This window comes from Leuresthes tenuis, unplaced genomic scaffold, assembly GCF_036924035.1.
Source record: "Leuresthes tenuis unplaced genomic scaffold, fLeuTen1.0.hap1 SCAF_24, whole genome shotgun sequence".
NCBI classification, from domain to species: Eukaryota; Metazoa; Chordata; class Actinopteri; order Atheriniformes; family Atherinopsidae; genus Leuresthes; species Leuresthes tenuis.
Window position 1 is genome coordinate 10,647,127 of NW_027325378.1, and position 19,660 is coordinate 10,666,786.

The 19,660-nt window shown below is 40.5% G+C and overlaps 1 protein-coding gene across 2 annotated transcripts in view; it reads right to left on the minus strand.

The window, feature by feature from the left end:
* The window catches only part of LOC140284652 (sodium/hydrogen exchanger 9-like), a 63,247-nt gene that overhangs the window by 17,023 nt on the left and 26,564 nt on the right, over positions 1-19,660 (minus strand). For both annotated transcript variants that reach the window (XM_072378572.1, XM_072378571.1), the window contains exons 8-12: positions 18,897-19,002; positions 15,914-16,002; positions 13,809-13,922; positions 9,143-9,254; positions 8,071-8,224 (exon numbers count right to left, since the gene is read on the minus strand). In XM_072378572.1, coding sequence (XP_072234673.1) covers positions 8,071-8,224; positions 9,143-9,254; positions 13,809-13,922; positions 15,914-16,002; positions 18,897-19,002 — 575 coding nt within the window. The remainder of the gene's footprint in view (positions 1-8,070; positions 8,225-9,142; positions 9,255-13,808; positions 13,923-15,913; positions 16,003-18,896; positions 19,003-19,660) is intronic.

Below are 19,660 nucleotides of genomic sequence, written 5' to 3' on the forward strand. Positions count from 1 at the left end.
CTGTGGGGGAGATTCTCTATATGTAGGTTCTGAGGAAATTTTGAGGGTGAGTGCTGAATTATTTAAGAGGGAGGATTATGAAAGCAGCTCCTTGGCGCGTTGCTAGTGGGTATGAATCGATATGCGCCCTCCCCAACAGCCACCTCATCACCAGCGCCTTCCCCCTTTTTTTCCCTCCCTGAAACCACAAACCCTTTGCACAGAAGTTCTGACACGTGACCACTGGACACAACAGGCTGGGCAGCCAAATGCTTGAGGCGTGATGAAATACCATACATGGAAAAACCGACAGAAAGGCAAAGGGATTGTTTATCTGTGCGTCTCTGTGTGTGCAAGACATACAGCAGGGTCTAGTTCAGACTGACCACATCCACAGGAACAGATGGCCAAGTAAAGCCCAGCCAAGTCTGTTGTTCTTTTTCTCTGGTTCTGCCTTGGGGCTGGGGTCTAACAGTTCAGGTCAGATTACGGTAGTTAGAAAGCAGACAGACAGTTAAAGAGCAAGCAAACCTATATTTCTGTGGATTTAAGTCTCACCTTCTGCGATATACCAGTTAGATAACAGTTTTGCATAGTTTTCCCACTCTGATCATGCCCAAATGATCAAATCTTCAGAGTGGGAATACTCAGGCTTTCAATATTGAGTAAATGGCCATGTTACAGCACTCACTCTCTAGTATCACTTGGTTGTATGACAGTAAGTTCATCTGCATCCATTTCAGTTTCTGTCTCAACCCACCACCTTCTAATGTAGTGTTTCTCAATTCCAGTCTTCATGACCCACTGCCCTGCATGTTTTCGATGTTTCCCTCCTCCACCACATTTATCCGACACTAAAGGATCATTAAAGGATCAGAGGGACAATAAAGTAATTCCACAGGAAAGTTTTCTTGATCTAATCCACAGGAAAGTTTTCTTGATCTAACTGACCTCGGCTTGACTTTCACCATTGCTGTTACCAGTAGTCTTTTTTTTAATTAAAGTACAAATGGAGGAACTACTTGAAAACACTTTGCTATCATATTAAGGTTTTAGCTTTGATGAGTCAGAGTATCAATAAAGTTTTGAGAACTGAGTCCTCTGGCCTTTGTCAACGACGACTGTAAACAAGCCAAAGACCTGATGGGCTGAGAGAGATAAGAGTTGTTTGAGGGCTAAACTTCCTTGGTTTGCCTAAACTCTGACTTGGTGGTGCTTTTCTTTTTCTTATTAAAATGGTAAAAAGACATCAGCTTTAAGTTTATGCCTTCTATGAATCAGTTTCCCTGTCATTGAATCTTGCATCATTTGTGATTCTTCAATCAGATACACTCATGTTGCTTTCAGAGGTTTTTGATATCAAGTTAAGTCAAATGTTTTAACATTTGATCAAAAAAAGAACCAGGCTGTGAAAAAAAAAACTAAAAAAAACTTTTACGACTACAAACATTCATTTACTTCACTGGATTTTTTTTTTTAGTCTTTTCCCTTTATCTTCCATCTCCATCCATCCCTCCAATGTTCTCTCTACTAATTCTTCAAGAGGCCGACAGCTGAAATTATAGAGGGCTAAAAATAATGGCTCTATAAATAAAGGGTGCCCATTGAGAGTGATTGAGAGGTGAGGTCGCTAGGCAGCAGGGGATGCTGGGTAAGCTGAATTCATTAGCTCTCTTTGGTTTCAGAGAGAAGCCCCCACAACTCTCCCACACAAATGACGTGTACAGCCTCTTCATAAACAACACACACACACACACACACACAATAATGCAGTGTCAGGATCCAGAGGGCTTTGAAAACACCTTATATCTCTACATATGCAGCTCGGTGCTGTGTTGCAAATATCGTGCCCCATCAGTACTATGCATCCACCCTCATTACAACCTTCCCATTCCCTAGGAACACTCCATGCAAAAGCTCTCTTCATCCGCAAGCCGAGCGGAAAAATATGCAGGCGCATTTAAGTGCGTTTGCATTTGCTTTTGCCTGTGTGAGAGAGTGTGCGGCACATGTCTGTTTTATTATTCATACGCATGTGTGGATCCTCTTTCAGCCCACAGACACCTGCCAGAGATACACAAAGATGATGTTCTCGCCAAAATTTTTTCCCCCCAACCTTTCTCCTTCTTATTCCTTAACAATATGCCCCAAAATACCCCTTAACCAATTTTGTGTAGCCATTTGTATTGAGTATTCATGCAAAAATACCCAGCATCCACATGCCCTCCCACGCACACACAAAGAGACCGACAAAGACACACAAGTGGCCACTTTTATTGCTCTGATGCTCTTTTTAATGGCCCACCTCCTCCCTCTTCATATTGACGTCATATCCATTAGGCCTTGCCTCTGGGCCTTTTTAGTGGAGGCTGGAGCACAGGACTCCAATGTATGAGTCTTTCGTCTAGAGTCAATCTTCACCTGATAAACTTGCCGTATTTGCCGATCTGACAGATGTGGTTACCACGGCTATCTGTTCAGCCTCTCCAGACACCGCCACGACTATCAATCCACTGTGAGAGGGAACTCATTGAACTGTGTGTCAGAAGGGATAGAAGTGTGTTACAATAGCACACACACTGTCCACGAGCTCCCATGCTCGCTCCTGTTTATTGTCTGTACACACACTCACACAGAGCTCAACTATCAACACTCCTATGTGTGCTGATAGCTGAGCTTAGAGAGGACTATCTGTATCTGGTGCCACAGAGAGTAATGCTGGCAGGCTAATGAGAAGAGATAAGGTTTCACATCTGATCAGCATCAGAATCATAACTCACTGGCCTCTTCCAGTCGGCATGTCTTACTTATTTTCCAAACAGCAACATCCTCATTAGATTCCCACTTACCCCAGTAACTTGCCATTTTTCAGACCCCGAAATTAGCACTGAAATGTCAACAACACCCTGCAATGTTACAAGCTGCACTGACTTGACTCTTTTCCTCTTCATGAATATAGAATGAGTGGGAACTTCAGCCCTGACAAAAGAAATGTTACTTAACTTGAGAGGTGACAACAGCATGCTGCCCTACAGAGACACAAATGACTTCTAGGGGTCAGGCTGACTAAAGCTCCTCACCCTGTTGGACAAGACCACGGTCAATTTTGATGGCCAAGCTCTTCTCCCGGACTAAGATAGTAATTTGAAATGTTAAACCAAAGATTGGTTCTTGGATTCTCACAGGAGACATAATCAGTATTGGTGCGGCTGGCTGAACTTGTAGGGCTAAAGCTGAGAGTAATGCAATAAAAAATTGGACTTAACTTTCAGAACAGAAAGGCAGGGGGGGGGGGGAATCACCTGATGAAGAAAAGGGAAAGTGGAAAAGTAAAAAAGAAAATAGGAGAGTAAAGAATGGCTGTTTTGATAAATAACTGACAAAATGTTTGGGAGCAGCATTATAGCTCCAATCCATCACTGGATCATCGGAATACATTAATAATAATAAATGTGTTTTGTAGATTGTGGCTCAAATCGGTCAGATGCATTTGGTTTGACAGGTCAGACCAACAGTAAGACAGCCACATGATTGCTTTCAATTCGTTCCAAAGAATAAAAAGTCCCAGAATCGCTTGGGAAAACTTAAAAAAGGGAGTAATTAGGAAATCCTATAAGCTAAAATGTTACATTAGATTATAAGATAGAAAATAAAGCTACTGTTTCCCAAATTTCCCAAAGTCAGTAGTTGCTGTACAGGACACACTTTTCTTTATGTTTTTTTCCATTTCCCTTGAAAGGACAGAAATAAGTACATACCAGTGAGGGGGGAAACAGGATTTAAGTATCACTCCATCTGTCCTCTTGTTCTTTCAAGTATCTTCCATTCAATCTGGTTGACATCTTTTTATTATGGCTTGTGTGCATTTGCCTGTGTACCTGAGGATGTGCGAGGGACTTTTTATTTCTCCTTCAGTCTGCCTGTTTATCAAAAGAGAGGAGGTGTGTGTGTGTGTGCATCTGTATGAGTCTGCCTAACACTAAAGTAAATGAAAATGGCTGTCTTCACAAAACAAAATACAAACTACAGTGTATGGCAAATAGTTATAACATCTCTACTCATTAAAGCGCTATATGCAGACGGATGTCAAAGACACAGAGGGACAGAGTGAAAGTGACAAGAGGTCAGTGGGGCATGAAGGAGAGCAAGTGGCATCAGAGACATGGTTTTCCACCCGTCCATCTGTCCACTCAAAGCAAACAGGCCAATCATTAGCCAGGCTCCAGCTGTTATGTTTTGGCGTCAAGTGCACATGCACACCAACACAGGGAAGCCAACTGCGGTAAAGAGCACAGCCTTGAGTCTGTCAAAAACTATGAATATGAAATTTTGTGAATTGCAATTTCAATTTCAATTTAATTTGCATTTCATCTGGTCCATAAAAAACATGCCTTGTTAGAACTCACCAAGAGCCGCTCTACAGGCCCTCCAATTGGAGGATTTGAGTGGGGAAAGAAAGAAAGGAAGAATAAATTCAACTTTGGCGTGAATCTGGATAAGTTTCACGTAAAATGCAATAGATAGCATTGCTTTGGCAGGAGATGCGCTCCATGACCAGTCCGTTCTGAATTTGATGTCGTTACATTGAGGTCACGCTTTGTGATGCTCCTTCGTGCTCAGTCAAGTTGCTGACTAGTTGCAAACTGACCTTATTATCTGAGAGATGTTCCATAAGCTTTATCTTTAGGATGATTTTTTTTTTGTTAAGTGGTGCACATTTGCATATATAGTCTGGCAAGCTTGGAATTATTCTAATTTCTACAAGGCTTCATTATAGAGTCTAGTGCCACACGGATGGCAACTTTTTCGAGTATCTGTTTGAGAGGATTTCAGCTTCAACACATAGATCAGACAAAGAGTAAATTAAAACTTGCAAGCTTTAATTTATGCTTAAACATCAGTGGGTATTTTCAACCTGCACTTGTATTCGTGCTTGAATGGAAATAGAACCTGAAAACTGAATGTTCCAACATATCAAAAAAACATTATCGACTGCACAATACGAGGAGATAGCACTTTTAATACTGTATATGTTTGGTGCTGCAGCATGATGAAACTCTCGACTGTTGGCAATAATGTACCTTGAAATAGAGACTGAAATGGAGAGGAAGAGAGAGTGGAACTGCTGAGAGGGAAAGGTAGATAGGGATCATTTTGTCGTGTGAAGTCCAGTCTGAGAAAAGTGAGCGGACTCCAAACTATTATAGTGTTTTTATTAAAGTTTTTGTCTTGTTTGAGCTTTGAAACATCGACCAAAGTGCATGAATTTCATATTTCAGTCTGACAGATGGCTCTCCCCTCCCAGCTCAGCTCATCCCTGCAGTGAGTATCTCTGGGAGTAGATTTCTCGAAATTTGCTTCTCCATGCATGTATGGCCCAAAGAACAAACAAACCAAATCACTCTTCAATTTCTGCTTAGAAATGAAAGACTGAAGCGGACACGTAAACATGAGCGTTTCCTGTGTATGCTCTGAAAGTCTGGTCTGGTCTTCTGAACCCACGCAAATGCCACAAGCACCAAACTACCTGCGAGAGTTTCTCACGACTTCAGAACAAAGTGACACCTATGTGTTTAAAATGCATTTTACATCTGATAACTTCTAGTGTTCTAGTGTTAGTCTAAATCTGCAAAGATTACAAATTTCCCCAGATATCTGCAGTGCAGTGTCAGTCTTTTGGACCTCGTGGTCCATGTAAGAACAATTTCCACAGAATGTTTCAAAGCTCCACAAAACCATTTCAAAGATTGAATTCTAGTTAAATTTGCCCCAGGTGCAGAGATGTGATGTATTATTCACCAAAATGTAAGTCTTTCAAATTTGCTATATGTCCTTGTAATTCAGAATGTTGGATGAGGGATGGGAGATGAGGAGAGAAGAGCAGTGGGGAAGTAAAGAGAACAGAACTGTTCTCTGTAACATGACAGCCCTGAAGGCCCGACGCACTGTACTGTGTTGAGCTCCAGAGATGTAATGAGTACTAACAAAGACAGCCGTGTCATGGGAATAGAAACAGACGGGTGTCTCCCGAAAATAAGATCCATACTGCATGAATATTTTCTCAATCAATTGCTACTAATAATAATGGGCTCCTACATGAGCCCGTTATTATTGCCTTATGTTAAAACGCTGCTTGCTTTTTCACACAAGAAATTCCAACATGTTTGTTTTGTTTGTCGTGAGCAGTGAATCACCTTCAGATATCTTTTTTTCCAACAGGCGAATGAAACAAGAAGCTGCTGCGTGTAATCTCAAATGTTAGAAAGTTCAGTGTGGGGAAAATGACGATAAGATCAGGTCTGGAAACAACAAATCAAAAAATAGAAAAAAACACAAGCGCACAAAAGAGTGGACATAAATCCTGTACCCAGGTTGATTTCACATAGATACCGGTTCTTTGTCTGCTTAACAATGGTGAAATGAAGCCTATTTGGCTGTAAAAGCTAAAAAAAACCCAACTTGGGCTGACTGAATTACCAAAGCCAATCTGCTATTCATTAACAACAGGGTAGCTCCGGGTATTGCTTGGCTTCACAAATTACTTTGTGGTTTTGATTGTCTTTCTTTGGGAGAGACTGTTTCAATTTTTCAAAGTGAGTACTCTTGGATATCTGAATTGCTACAGGCTTATGAGACAGACCAAAGCCTTATATCCACAGGCAAGACTCCTCTGGCTCAATTGACTACAATTGACCTGGCCACAAAGATTTGATTCTCTCAGCCTGACGAATTGCATGGAAACATTTTTCAAAACACTTATCAAACCTAATCTTCTTTAAAGTGCCCTTCACCAATTCCACTGTTTTTCTGTGACAATGAATACGTTTCATAAGCTCTTTTCAAACTGTGAGTTGAATGTAGGACTGATACATCATTGTTACGCCTCGCCTCCTGTGTTAACATACAGAGGCAGAATAGGGGTCGAAGTTGATGTACAACTGATACGTCTGTGAGCCAGCAACAGAAGTAGACACTGAGCCAAATTGTTGTGTGTGTAACTGTAACCAGAGATGGCAGAACAAACTCCCCATGTTTGTTGCTGTTTATAAGCACACAGTGATGTGGCGCTGAGCATCCATCCAGCACCACTGGGAACAGCTGCGTCCCAAAGATGTCTTTTGAATATATTTGAACTTCTTAATCTGATTTTTAATATTGGGTTTTATATGTTCTCTTTACCTTTTGTGACCTTTTTATTATTCCATTGAGTTGAATAGTTTTATCTGAATCCCTTTGTATTGTATTGTATTGTATTGTATTGTCCTTAAACATTTTTATTATGTGCTTTTGAGGAAATGCTACGACTATTCATCTTTTTCTGTTCTTACTTTTAGTAATTTATAGATTTCCATAAATTCTTTTCAAGACATGTCTTAATTAATTTGATCGAATCCCTTTTTAATTCTGGTTCTTTTATTCTTCACCAGATCTTGACACGTTTCAACCAGTTACATCAAGCTTTACTGAAAGACACCACACACGCCGCTTCCAAAGACTGTGGGAGTTAATTATAACGGAGTGATCTGGGCCATAGATTACACTTTAATAACATAAGTAACTAATTACAGCCTTGCATCCTTCCCGCCTCTTCTGCACTCCTTAATCATTATCGCCCACTGGCCTCGAAACACAGATTGTGCTCAGACTTTGAAGGAAAAATTAGCAGTCACAAAGTGTGTTCTCATTCTATATCTCATTATATCACATTCTAGTTCTGTTTCGTATTGTATACATTCATTTATGCATGCAGCATAGCAAGCTGCATTCGAGTGTTACCTCTTCTGTAATATGCTTTCAGGGACCTTTAGGCCTGCTTTGCTTTGTGCAGTACATGTGCAAGTCACTAATGCAGGGCAGAGCTGAAGCTCAGACAGAGCCTGCAGGGCTGAGCAGCACAGTGAGAAGGGAGAGACAGAATTCAAACATGCAGAGAACACCTCCAGCGTCTGTACATTGAGAGTGTTTAATATGCGTATCAGTCATTTTTAGCAATGCATGCCTTTGCAGGAATGACAATAAGCACAGATTGACAGACGATAGAATGATTTGCTCTGCCCTGCATCACACTTGTGTTTCTCAACTAGCACTGACCTGATGTCCAAACGGCACAGCAGTGGTTTAGCAGCCAGACCCAGCACCCAGATAGTGAAGCAAACCAGCAGCAGGGTGGTGGTGAAGATGGTGCGCCTTGCTACCGTCAACGTGTCTCTTACAGCCAGGCTAAAAGAAACAACCCCCCTCAAACCTGTAGGGTAGAAATGGCATTTCTGAACAAACTGCTGCATTGATGCCATGAATCAAAACAACAGATAAACACCTAGCAACTCATTTATTGAGAGAAGCTGCAAAAAAAAAAAAACATCTAGTTATTAATTTTGTCCAAGGGTAATAGTTTACAATCTAACTACTACCATCACTGATCATTTGCTGGTCATCAAATAGCCTAAAAATAAATTTCAGGATGCTCTAGTGTTGACACAATGCTTAAAGCCAAAACAATCCCAACAGCACAGACCTATCCTGCCACAGCAAACAGAAAGGGGAGGTGTTGGTTGTGAGGGTGGTGGTGGAGGGGTTTGAAAAATAACAAAAATTGGGGGGGGTTTTCTCACAAAAAAAGTGGGTCAGGCGAGCAGTGACACATGCTGCTGTGGCACTGTCCCAAATCACATCACATTAAAACATTCCATTCTCCTGCATCGTCAAAATATTCAGAATGCCAACCTTCAGTCTCAGATACACTTGATAAACTCTTTAGATATAAAGGCTTCAAAAGCGCATAAAGCTGAGAGTGAGGTATGAAAACCTTCTACCAATATTGATTAATGCAAAAATGCCTTCTGTAACAAGGTTGGGGACTTCACACACATTCACTCACACTTTGTTCAAGAGAAGACATTCTCACAATATCCCCACTCATACCAATAGCTGCAGGTGAAGAGTGGAATAATGAAGAACAGTGAAGAATAATCATTGGATAAATCATGGAGCAAAGCTTTACATTTTTTTTTTTTAATTCTGGAGGCAATCTTCTCACCGATGCAACATTATTCACTCTAGCAGCCACAGATGCAGCCATATGGAAGGCTAAATGATGCAAATGAGAATAAATCACAATAACTAATATCATCAGGAATGATATTATATATGAAGAAAACGTTACCTGCAAACATCATGAAGTGCTGGAAGGTGTGAGGTATCTTGTTTGTACGACCCAGATTTAGCAGAAAAGACAAAGGGTAGATGTTGCATGCTCTCGAAAAAAAGATGGAGAGCTGTAATTATACAGTGCAAATTAAGGAAAATACATCTGAGAGACAATGAGAAGTCAAATTCTGCATTAAACTAGAAAAACAAACACAGTAGAGACATAGGATTATACACGATCAACAGCCTTCCAAATATATATAACATAAACGCAAACAAAAGAAAATATGTTACAGAAAACATGCAATTATACAAAATCACACAGAATCACACAGAATAAGCACTTCCCAGTATTTCACAATGACTTGAACCATCCTCAGTGACAGAATAAAGTGATATGTTGCCTATTTTCTTAAATTTGTTCTCTTAATTGTTGTGTTTTTTTCAGATTTATTGTTTTCTGAAGCATTTTGATTAAATAAAGAAAGAAATCACAACGGTCTCCTGAAATTTCTGTTTTCTGATTTTTTTTATTCAATTTTTTTTACTTGTTTCTGAAACACTCAACATTCATTGTGTTCCATTTTGTGTTATCTCAAAAGGGTCAATGTGTTTTCATGAAATGCTGCGTCTTAAAAAAAAAAAAATGCCGTCAGGTTTACTTTCCTGATGTGTTTCCTGGAATTATATGATTTAGAAATTGTGTTTATTCTGTCTTGTCTAATGTTGTTTTTCCACTCCGGGGCCACGATAACATCAGCATAAATTTGCAAGGACGCATAAGTGGTTAAACAAGAAAAATGATTTTTTTTTGCCAAAGACTGTGTGCTTAGGATGCAAACGCAGCAGCGTGGCACCATGCCGAGGCATAAAGCCAATCAGGTGCTGCCAGCTGTCTCTGCCCTCCACACACACTTTGATGTGTCACACAGGATGGGGCTGAATACTAAGTGTCCCGGCAGCAGTAAGAAAGAGGATATCTGGGCAATTATCAGGGTCATAGCTGCCATCCTGGGTGCACTTAACATCTTTTGTCACACTTCTAGAAAAAGTCACCCTATACAACCGCCTAACGTCATTTAGCTGAACGCAGCCTGCGGTTGTTTGCTAGCTCATGTTAGTGGCACCCATAGTAAGTCCAGCGTAAACTCAGAAATCCAGGCGGGAGAACATCATGCACATTTTTAGACCCTCATTTGCATGCAGTGCATTTATGCAGATAGGTAACCTTGCTGTAGCTTCATGAAGAGAAATGATTTCAGTTTTTCTCAAGGAAAATGCAAACGTGATGCGAGAGATAATAAAAGGCACCAATATCTTCAGCAGGGGACCTTAGTCTGACAGGACTATTACTAAAACAGAGCTCCCTCACATCCTGCAGTCAATATTAGATCTCGTGCACCCTATGGATTTTCAAAAGCAATATCCTGCTCCCAAAAGCAGTCATCTCTCTTTATCAAAGTCTCTGAGCTATTTGAATGGGGGTAATTAAGCACTTTCATCTTGGTCTCATTTCCAATAAAGCCTATCTCCATTGTCACTTGCTCAGGCTTCAAACTACATCGATTAAAATCTACTGAATAACCACAGAGCGATTAAAAGGGTTGAATGACTGGGGTTATTTAATTTATATTGACGTTTTCAGACTTCTACACGATGACTCTGACCTCCATCTTTTTTTTTGTTTGTACATCCGGGTCAGCTTCTTGTAGGTGTAGGTTGCCAGATTTTTATAGACTTTTGGCTTTTGTAGCCAAAGCAGGATTGAGGACAAATGGGCTCAAGTTAGACTTTTTCTCCACCGGCAGCCCCCCAACACTGAACATTCGAGCTTCAGAAAAAAAAGATTCTGCTCAGTCAACGCTTTCTCTGGCCCCTTTGACCAGTTGCAGGAAGATGGATTGTAATAATAATTGCTTGCCATCTGGGCAGTGGACTGTGAAAGAACAGTTCCTTGGAGTGCAGCCACTGGCCTCTCATCTCTGGAATACACTACAGTCAATGCGATCTCTCAGGAAAGGACAATTGTACAGTGGGTGGACAGAAGTCCTTAACTACCCATTTGTCTTCCTCGTGAAGACAAGCTGAAAGCTACGATGGCAGCTCTGAGTATGAGACATCTGCTATGGCTGTATAACTTTGACCTGTATCATTAAGGAGCTTTTGGCTTTTTGATAACTTGTGCAGTGATGTTCAAATTTTGTACAAGTCTACATAAATTCACCCTCAAACATCATCAGATTGTCGCACAGTCCTAAACAAAATCCTAATAGAGCAAAAGAGAATATCTGATCTTTCAGTTATTGGGAAAAATGTAAATTATTACCCGTTTCCAAGTTGGAAAAGTTTGTTTACCTCTAAGTTTGCCTGTTATTAGAGTCTGTCATTTTCAACAAGTGCTATGACAATCAGGTTTGAGTGTTTACTGTGAATTTATAAATAACAAGGATCTATGAAAGTGCATCAGGGCAAAGGAGATTTCAGGGAAGCTCAAAAAAAGATATATTGATCATCTCGCTGGAAAGGACCCTCCTCTTAAAATCAAATTTGAGAAAAATCATGGTTTATGATGCTTTCAGTCAGTATACTATATTGTTCATCTGTTGAAGTTTACAAGAAATAAACTCAAGAGTTCTTCTTCTTTAAGTTTACTTATGGACATGCCAGGTTCTACTATATTGAGATCCAAGAGACTTTAAACTGTTAGCTAGTTTTTGTAGAGCTTGAAGAATTGCAAGATTTTTGATTTCCTTTTAAAACAAAGTCTCTTCATTGGCAATGTGTACATGCAGAATGATGTAATATTGAAACGTGTATAAAGTGTATAATTCAATTCAATTAAATAACAACACTTTGATAATCCCTGAAGGCAGTTAGGGAGATTGTATTGATGCAGTGTTAATTATTAATAAAGGTATGCTACTGTTATAGAAGGATAGCAAAATGAAATAGAAATCAGCTGACAAACATGTATAAAGTGTTAAAATGGTATATAAAGGTGTGGTAGAAATAATGCAGATGAACTCGCCATACTCCACATGGTGTTTTTCACTTAATGCTTACTCTCAATATGACTCTATATTTAGATGTCGCTAAGGAGGAGGAGCAGTTGTCTGCCAATCAGAGGGTCGGTGGTCCAATCCCCAGCTTCGCCACACCACTTGTCAAAGTGTCTTTGGACAGAACACTGAACCCCGCATTGCCCCCATTGTGCTCATAGGCGTGTGTGTGTGTGATAAGAGAAAAAAAGAGAGAACACTGTAGGCCAGGCAGTGTTGTGTGTAGTATATGCGTGAATGGATATGTGTAGCTTGTATGGGAAAATCGCTTTGAGTGGTCAACAATACTAGAAAAGAGCTATATAACACCAGGTCAGGCCATTCAGAAAATGCTACTTGAATGGCAGTATCTTATTCTGAGGGACGTCTAAAGTACTGCCATCCATGTAATAGTAGCCATTGTTTTCTATCTGACTGATGACAATTGTAGTGTGGTCTGCAAACCTCACAAAAAAGTTCTTTGTGTCGTGGTAAGTAGTCATGGGTGTGCAGAGTGAACAGGAGCTGGCTAAGCACACATCCCTGGTGGGCTCCGTTGTTAAGCACCAGAGTGGAGGAGGCATGACTGCAAGTACTAACCGTCTGAGGTCTGCTTGTGAGGAAATCAAATCCAGTGAGCTCAGTTTGCCAATCAGCTTCACAGGGCTTTCTCTTGAATGCTGAGCTGCAATCAACCAACGGCACTGTGATTTAAGTTGCTATTATCAAGGTGTGCGACTAAAGAGAGGAGCATTGGAGACGGCACTACGACTTGCAGGAACATCTGATAACATCTTTGGCTAAATTCTTGCAGAGTTGTTGAAAATTCTTAAGGGTTTCCCGACCACATTCTGATCCACAAGGCCAAAAAGATAAATTAAAGTATGGCCTTTGATGAATTTCTGAAAACCTCCCACTCTTTAATAATTTAGAATTGTTGTACCTTTTTTATTCCAGAAGGTGACATCAACTGTTCATGTTTTAGGTTGCTGAAACAATTTTCTTTACTGATTGCCGAGAGGCTGGAACCAAGTAAAAGCTGATTATCAAAAATCTTTGTAGATTAAGTTCCACGCTAGATTAGTAAGTGCAAATGAGCCAGATATACCAACAACATGTTGCAATTCTGCACAAAAAGTCAATAAGAAAGCATTTAAGAGTCACTTCTGTCTTTTAAAAAAAAAAAAGGAATCCAGTACAAATGGAAGTACCATAAACTTGTTTCAGACAACAAACATTTCTCATTCCACCAAGTTTTTTTTCTGAGAACAGAGAGCAAGAAAGAGCAATAAATAATAAACAAACTTTTTGAAATTGTGCTCATGGGTGTTCCTTTGTGAACATGTACTGCATGAAGTAAAAATGTGCAGAGAAGGAGAGCATGGGAGGCCAGCTGAATACCATGTGCACAGCGAAACAGTTCAAACCTGCACAGTTTAAGTGCTTTTTTTAGAGACCAAGGAAATAAAGGCCGAAAAACAGGAGAATAACCGTTACATAATCAGTGGCATGTTATTGTGCAGATAAGATTATGACTGAAGGTAAAAGAGACCGAACAAAATGAAACAGAGTGGGATCTGAGTGAGATCCAGAGGCTGCACAGCAGGGGGTGAAGATGCTCCATCACGCAGCAGAAAAGGATACAAATGCCCCAAAAATGAAGAGAGCTTTGAAGACGTGGTGAGGAAACGTCAACAATATATATCCCATGTAGCTGAAGATGAAAATCTCCCCCAGGAAGTTGAAGACTTCAAAGAGCTGAAAATCAGAAAAGGAATCATGAGGAAGAAGGTCATCAGAGATGGGGGTCTGATTTGGAGTGGCGGTGTGTGTCTGTGTGTGTGTGTGAACTTGTTCCTGTGTGTGTATATTTGTGTTTGCTGTGGGGAGATAAATGTGTTTACACACTCACTTTATGGGGACCACTTTTGGGGAACAGTTCCTATGATGTGATTCAATGTGATAGATTTAAAGGGGAAGCTGGGAGATCAATTCTTTGCTGATCAAGACCTAAAAACAGCTTTACATCAGAGGCTAGGGGCAGGACTCGACTGACCAATCAGACCAATAATGAGATCTGACCACCATATTCTTTAAAAGCACATAAGACAATTAAATCCTAACTGCTCTAATTTCTTTTTCTGATGTTTAATAAACACTGGTAGTCAGCATTTGTGAATGCTTATGCATCACATACAGATTAATTCACTGTAGTCATTTGCAACGACATTTAAGAAATGGAAATTAAATCAAATGGAGAAATTCTTTATTTATCCCAAAGGGAAATTATATAATTGTCAATAATTTATTCATACCACTCACTCTTTTAACCAGCTGGCATTTAAAATAGCACTTTTCACAGATATTTCTAAATACCAGTGACATTAAGTCACTAAGCCTTGGAGTTGAAACAAAACTTTGAAGACACCAAAGATTGTCTAAGAGAAGTTTTGGATATCATTCGTGTTTACGTCCAAGACTGAAGTCATCAAATTTGTGACTCCAATCAACAGCTCTGCACTGATGCTCTGTGTGTGGGTGCATAAGTGTCTCTGATGAGGAGAATGGAACTGAAAGACTCACCGGAATGGGTAAAGCAGGCTTAGATTTGCACAGACACAACAAATCTGTTGTCAACGTTATTCTGTTTGCAGAAGCAGCTGCAGGAACCTACTGCTCGAGGGCAAAATGGGATTGCGTTTATTGGCAGAATTATTTTTGTCATCTTCTGTTCCGAAAAGGAATGGTATTGGAAAGGCGTTGGCTGTCGAAACGTGTAAAGACTGAAAGGTTAGATTTCTGCACTTTAACAAAGGCCGCCACCTACTCCCTCAAGACGCTTCCTGAATCATGATAGAGGCATGTTACGACTCATCACCTCAGAATCGTGATCTAATGCACAACCAAAAGAGTCTGTCTCATTCACTTTAGGTAAAAATCGGGCATTTCCATTTAAACTTCATAAGGGACACAAATAAATGTAAATTAGGGTTCTACAGATGTAGCTGGATTAAATTAGAGCAGATATGATTTCATTTGTGATAAAAGAATTTCTGATTTTGATGACTGAAACTACCTTTGCTTTAAAGCTTCCATTAAAAAGCTATCTGATTAAATTAAAGCACCTTTTCCCTTTAGAGCTTCATATCACAAAGACAACATATGCTACAGAGAAACATATTTGCCAGATGAGCTTTTTATCTGGTGTCTTTGTACACTAAGTCACCTTTCCCTTTGAGCTGGAGCTGCAGGTATATATAAAAAAGTATAGATACAGACATTGTGCCAAGTAAACACACGGTCCAATACGCATGCATTGACTATTACAGGCAAAAGCTTCAACCGAGCTGCCTTTTTAGAGGGATTTTCAGCGATAAACAGCGAGCTGCACTGTGGCACCGAAACTGAATGATAAATGCATTGATGAATATATGTGTATACTTTGGATTTTTTTTGCTCTTCTGTTGCTTGCCGGCACAGTGTGATAGCGTGCTGGCTTCCATCTGTGCTCAGCTTTTTAAGCAAATAGTTGGAGACTAGTCTCCCACACAGACACCCACTGGACAAGCTGAACACTAATGGCAATTAATGAGCGGTTGCACGCGCACCAAAGGCAACCCAAAAGGGAAAAGATGCTTGCGCCAAAAGGAATATGTACAAATAATGTAAACTCAAAAATGGTGCTTGGGAAAAAAAAAAAAAAAGCAGCAAAAGAGGCTTCGGACTTTGGTCGTCCTATGAAAACCTACCTGCTTGGTCCTTGTCCTGCCCTCGGGTGATAAATTGAGGGCGGTGTACCTTGCCTGGCTCAGGCCACAAAACAGTACAGCAACTATACCTGCAAAACAAAGACAAATGGAAGTGACTTCAAAACGTGGGATCAAACCGCTAAAAAGTCCGCTGTGCTGATAGGAGCATCAACCTTGTTTTGTTGACAGCAGGGTTCAACAATGAGTTGCGGCTGATTAGCACAAGGCATACAAAATCAGTTAAACATGTATGACTCTTTTAATCAGGCTTCGAGGATGTCTATGTTTGTCTGCTGGCTAAATTACACTGGGGTTCTGCATGTTAAGAACATGCTGCAGGAAAGTCTTCCTTACCAGACTTCTTGGTTCAACCTGGCATATTTAAACCAAAGCAATGAGCCAGAGAGAAAAACAGACTTTTGGTGTAATCCTAGCAGAATATTGCAAGAGTCTAAGAATTCAACTAAATCCCCCAGTGTGGAGCTAATTATACTAGATCAGACCGGCCCAACCCTGTGTCCACCCTCGGTTCTGGTTCCAATAAAGTCCAGCTGAACAAATGGCTAAAATCCAAATATGCTGTCCAACCCAACTCAAGCATCCCTGAGTTTCTGGCCAAAGCCTTTACTTCCATTCCTAAACCAGTCAAGTAAAGATATGGGAATTAGAAATCCTCAAAAAATAAAGTTATTACTGTTGATGGTGCCAGATGTGGAGGAGAAGAAATTAGCGACGGATAAAAAGAAAAGCAAAGTACAAAGGAGGAGAGAAATGCAGAGAAATAAGGCTTCTACTCAAAAAGAGGAAACAGGGTGGGGGGAGTGATTAGAGCTCCCGCTGCTACAAAGGAGGCTGGCTGGATCAGACAGCTGAAGCACAAAGCATGAAAGGTGGGTTGCTGCCTCACAGGACATGCTTGCTTTGTTGCAGAGATTCAATTTCACATCTCTTTGCTCACTCAACTTTGAGAGAAAATCACATAAACGGAAAAAAATGTGAAATTACTATGATGGTGTGCAATAGTAATAGAACCAAGATGTTTGTAATAAACTTAGCAGTAGAGGAAAGATGGCACCAGTGGGTAAACAAAGCCAGTCCTTTACTTCATCTTCCACATCCAACTTCACATCATGTGCTGACCTCTACCTGCTCTATTGCTGGTTCCAAGAATATCTGTTAACAATGTCCTCTCTGTTACTGTTCAACAAAAGCATGGCAGATCTCATTACTGTTCTGTTTGGTTTAACATCCCCCTCAGTGTAGAAAACAGTGACAAAGGTAACACGCCACACACCATCCACACTAAGTCTCCTCCACACAAGGAACATGACAATATATCTGATGTGTCACATAATGAGGACTTATGAGGGGCATAAGGTTAATAATAGCAGGGCTCCCCCTAAAGTTGAAGGTCATTAGGCACACCCTCAGTAAACTGAAGCAATTAAGAGACAGAAAGAGCTTCAGTTACCAAATGGCACAAGCGAAGGCTTCCAGCTCTCAATAGGTCCCTCTGTATGAGGAGCTGCTTCATCCCAAGTGGAGCAATTCAAGACAAATAAAAAGACGAACACCTTAAGATGACAGTAAGAAAACACCTAAAGTAGATTTCAAGTGACAACTAAGCATTTTAAATGTTAAATCTCAATTATAAATACCAGACTCTCACTGCCCTGATGTGGGTTTTGCTGCAGCGTGACTCCCTCTCTGGGCAGCATTCAGAACGGTGTACTTTATAGACTGTGCATCTTAGTCCAACAGACAAAGGTCAAACTATTTCATTACAAACCATCTTCTCTGCCTTCCCAGGCCACGGGGAGCACTGCCAAGCAAGAGAGGGTTCTATGGGTGAATGAGTGGAATCCCTTTGACACAACCAGGGCAGGAGAAAGAGCAATGCTATTTCTTGAATATGACCACTGCATTAATAATTCAGGCCAGCATCACACTGGTCAATGAAGAGGCAGACAACATCAGGAAGCAAAGCCAAGAATTGCTCTTCTCCAAAACTCAACCAACCCATGTTTATTAATCAGTGAAGTGAAAAACTGAACACAATAAAAAATGCAACCTCCCTATAGTGTTTCAGTTCAAATCCCTTTTTATACAGCTCCAAATGATGACTTTAAAGATACAGTCCGGTTCAATACAATTATAATCCAATTCATCATCATCTAAATTAGTCCAGTTCACACAAAAGTAAGCAATGGATCTTTGATTCAGTCTCCTGACCTGAGCACGCACGAGGTGACAGTGAAGAGGCAAACTCTCCTTTAACTGGAAGAGACCTCCTGGAGAACAAAAATCAGGAATAGTGGCCAACTCCCTTGACCAGTTAGGAGTTAAAAGGACAAGATAGACGTCAAAAGCCACAAAGACAGCCATATTGTCATTTATTTCTAAAAGAGACTTGAGCTCCTCTTCTTCTCTTCCTCTCTTCAAGGAGTCTAACACGGAAAAGGCTGGAGCTGCTACCTTGTTTCTGCTTGCAGCATTCTGTGGTGGCATCTCGAGACAAGTGGACACTATTTAAATTTGCACAGACTGAGCACAATACTCGACTTTGCATAGACTATTTTGCCTGACAATAATTTTAAGGACCTTTGGTGAGGTATGTGTGCGTAAGTAATGAACAAACTTTACACAGGATGGCTGACTGAAAGTATATTGAATCTGATTTTGATCGGGAAATTGCATGTCTCTACATGTCTGTACATCAAAGAAATGCAGACCCCGACACACACACATCATTCACAGCTGGTGAAGTGTGAGTCGTCACAGAGATCTGTGCCTGCCAGACAAACAGCTTGTCATTGATATTGAGGGGCAGTATGCATGTCGGTATGTGCGGTCAAGAAATGGTGCCTGAGGGGAAAAGGGCAGGGTTTCACTAACAGGATTTGTATTCAATCTGACCTCCCAGCTACCCAGAATACTGATACTGCCACAAACACATAAATAACATAAGTTACACTGTGTTCACCTGAAAGTCCACCGGCTTCAGCTGAGAGGAAGCTGCTCCAGGACAGCAGAAGGAATATTGATGTTTCCAGCAGGGGATTCTCATGCAGTCGTGTGAATTTGGTGAGGTGGAAAGAGAGTTAAAGATTTGCAAGGAGATAATCATGCAGTTTTTAAAAAAATTCTCATTGGGCTAAGGTTGATATATTTGCAACACAAATTTGTACATTTATATTCCAGCGGAGCGGTGTGGAAATGAAGAAATACTGCAGTACTGTAGAGGCAAATAAAAAGCAAACGTAGAGGGTGCTCAATAAGCCTGGGGAGCTGACACATAGAGTAACCACAGGATCTTAATGAGATTTTTTTTTTTTTTACTGTGAGCTCTCCACATCACATTCCAACATCCCCAATGGCAATGCTCGCTTCCAAGTCACTGCTTGATTTTTACACAGTGTTACCGCCAGGTTATAATTTACAGAATTTATGACAGATCAGAAAGCTGAGTAAGTTTAGGTGCAATAAATATTTCTACTTCAGGTTGCACTACATCTGTATTTTTACTTTTCAAGCTCAACACGAAAACAGGTCGATGTCACAACGACGTTGACAGTTCTGGGGAGATTTGCAGAAAACCCTCTTGTTTTAGGAGGCTGTTTTGCAATGTTTACAGTTTAGAACACAGTTTTAGGTCGGAATGGGTTATGGGTCTGGTATATAGGACACAGTAACATCAAGCAGCATCAAATGCAGATCACAACCAACAGAATCTCCTCCACACCACCT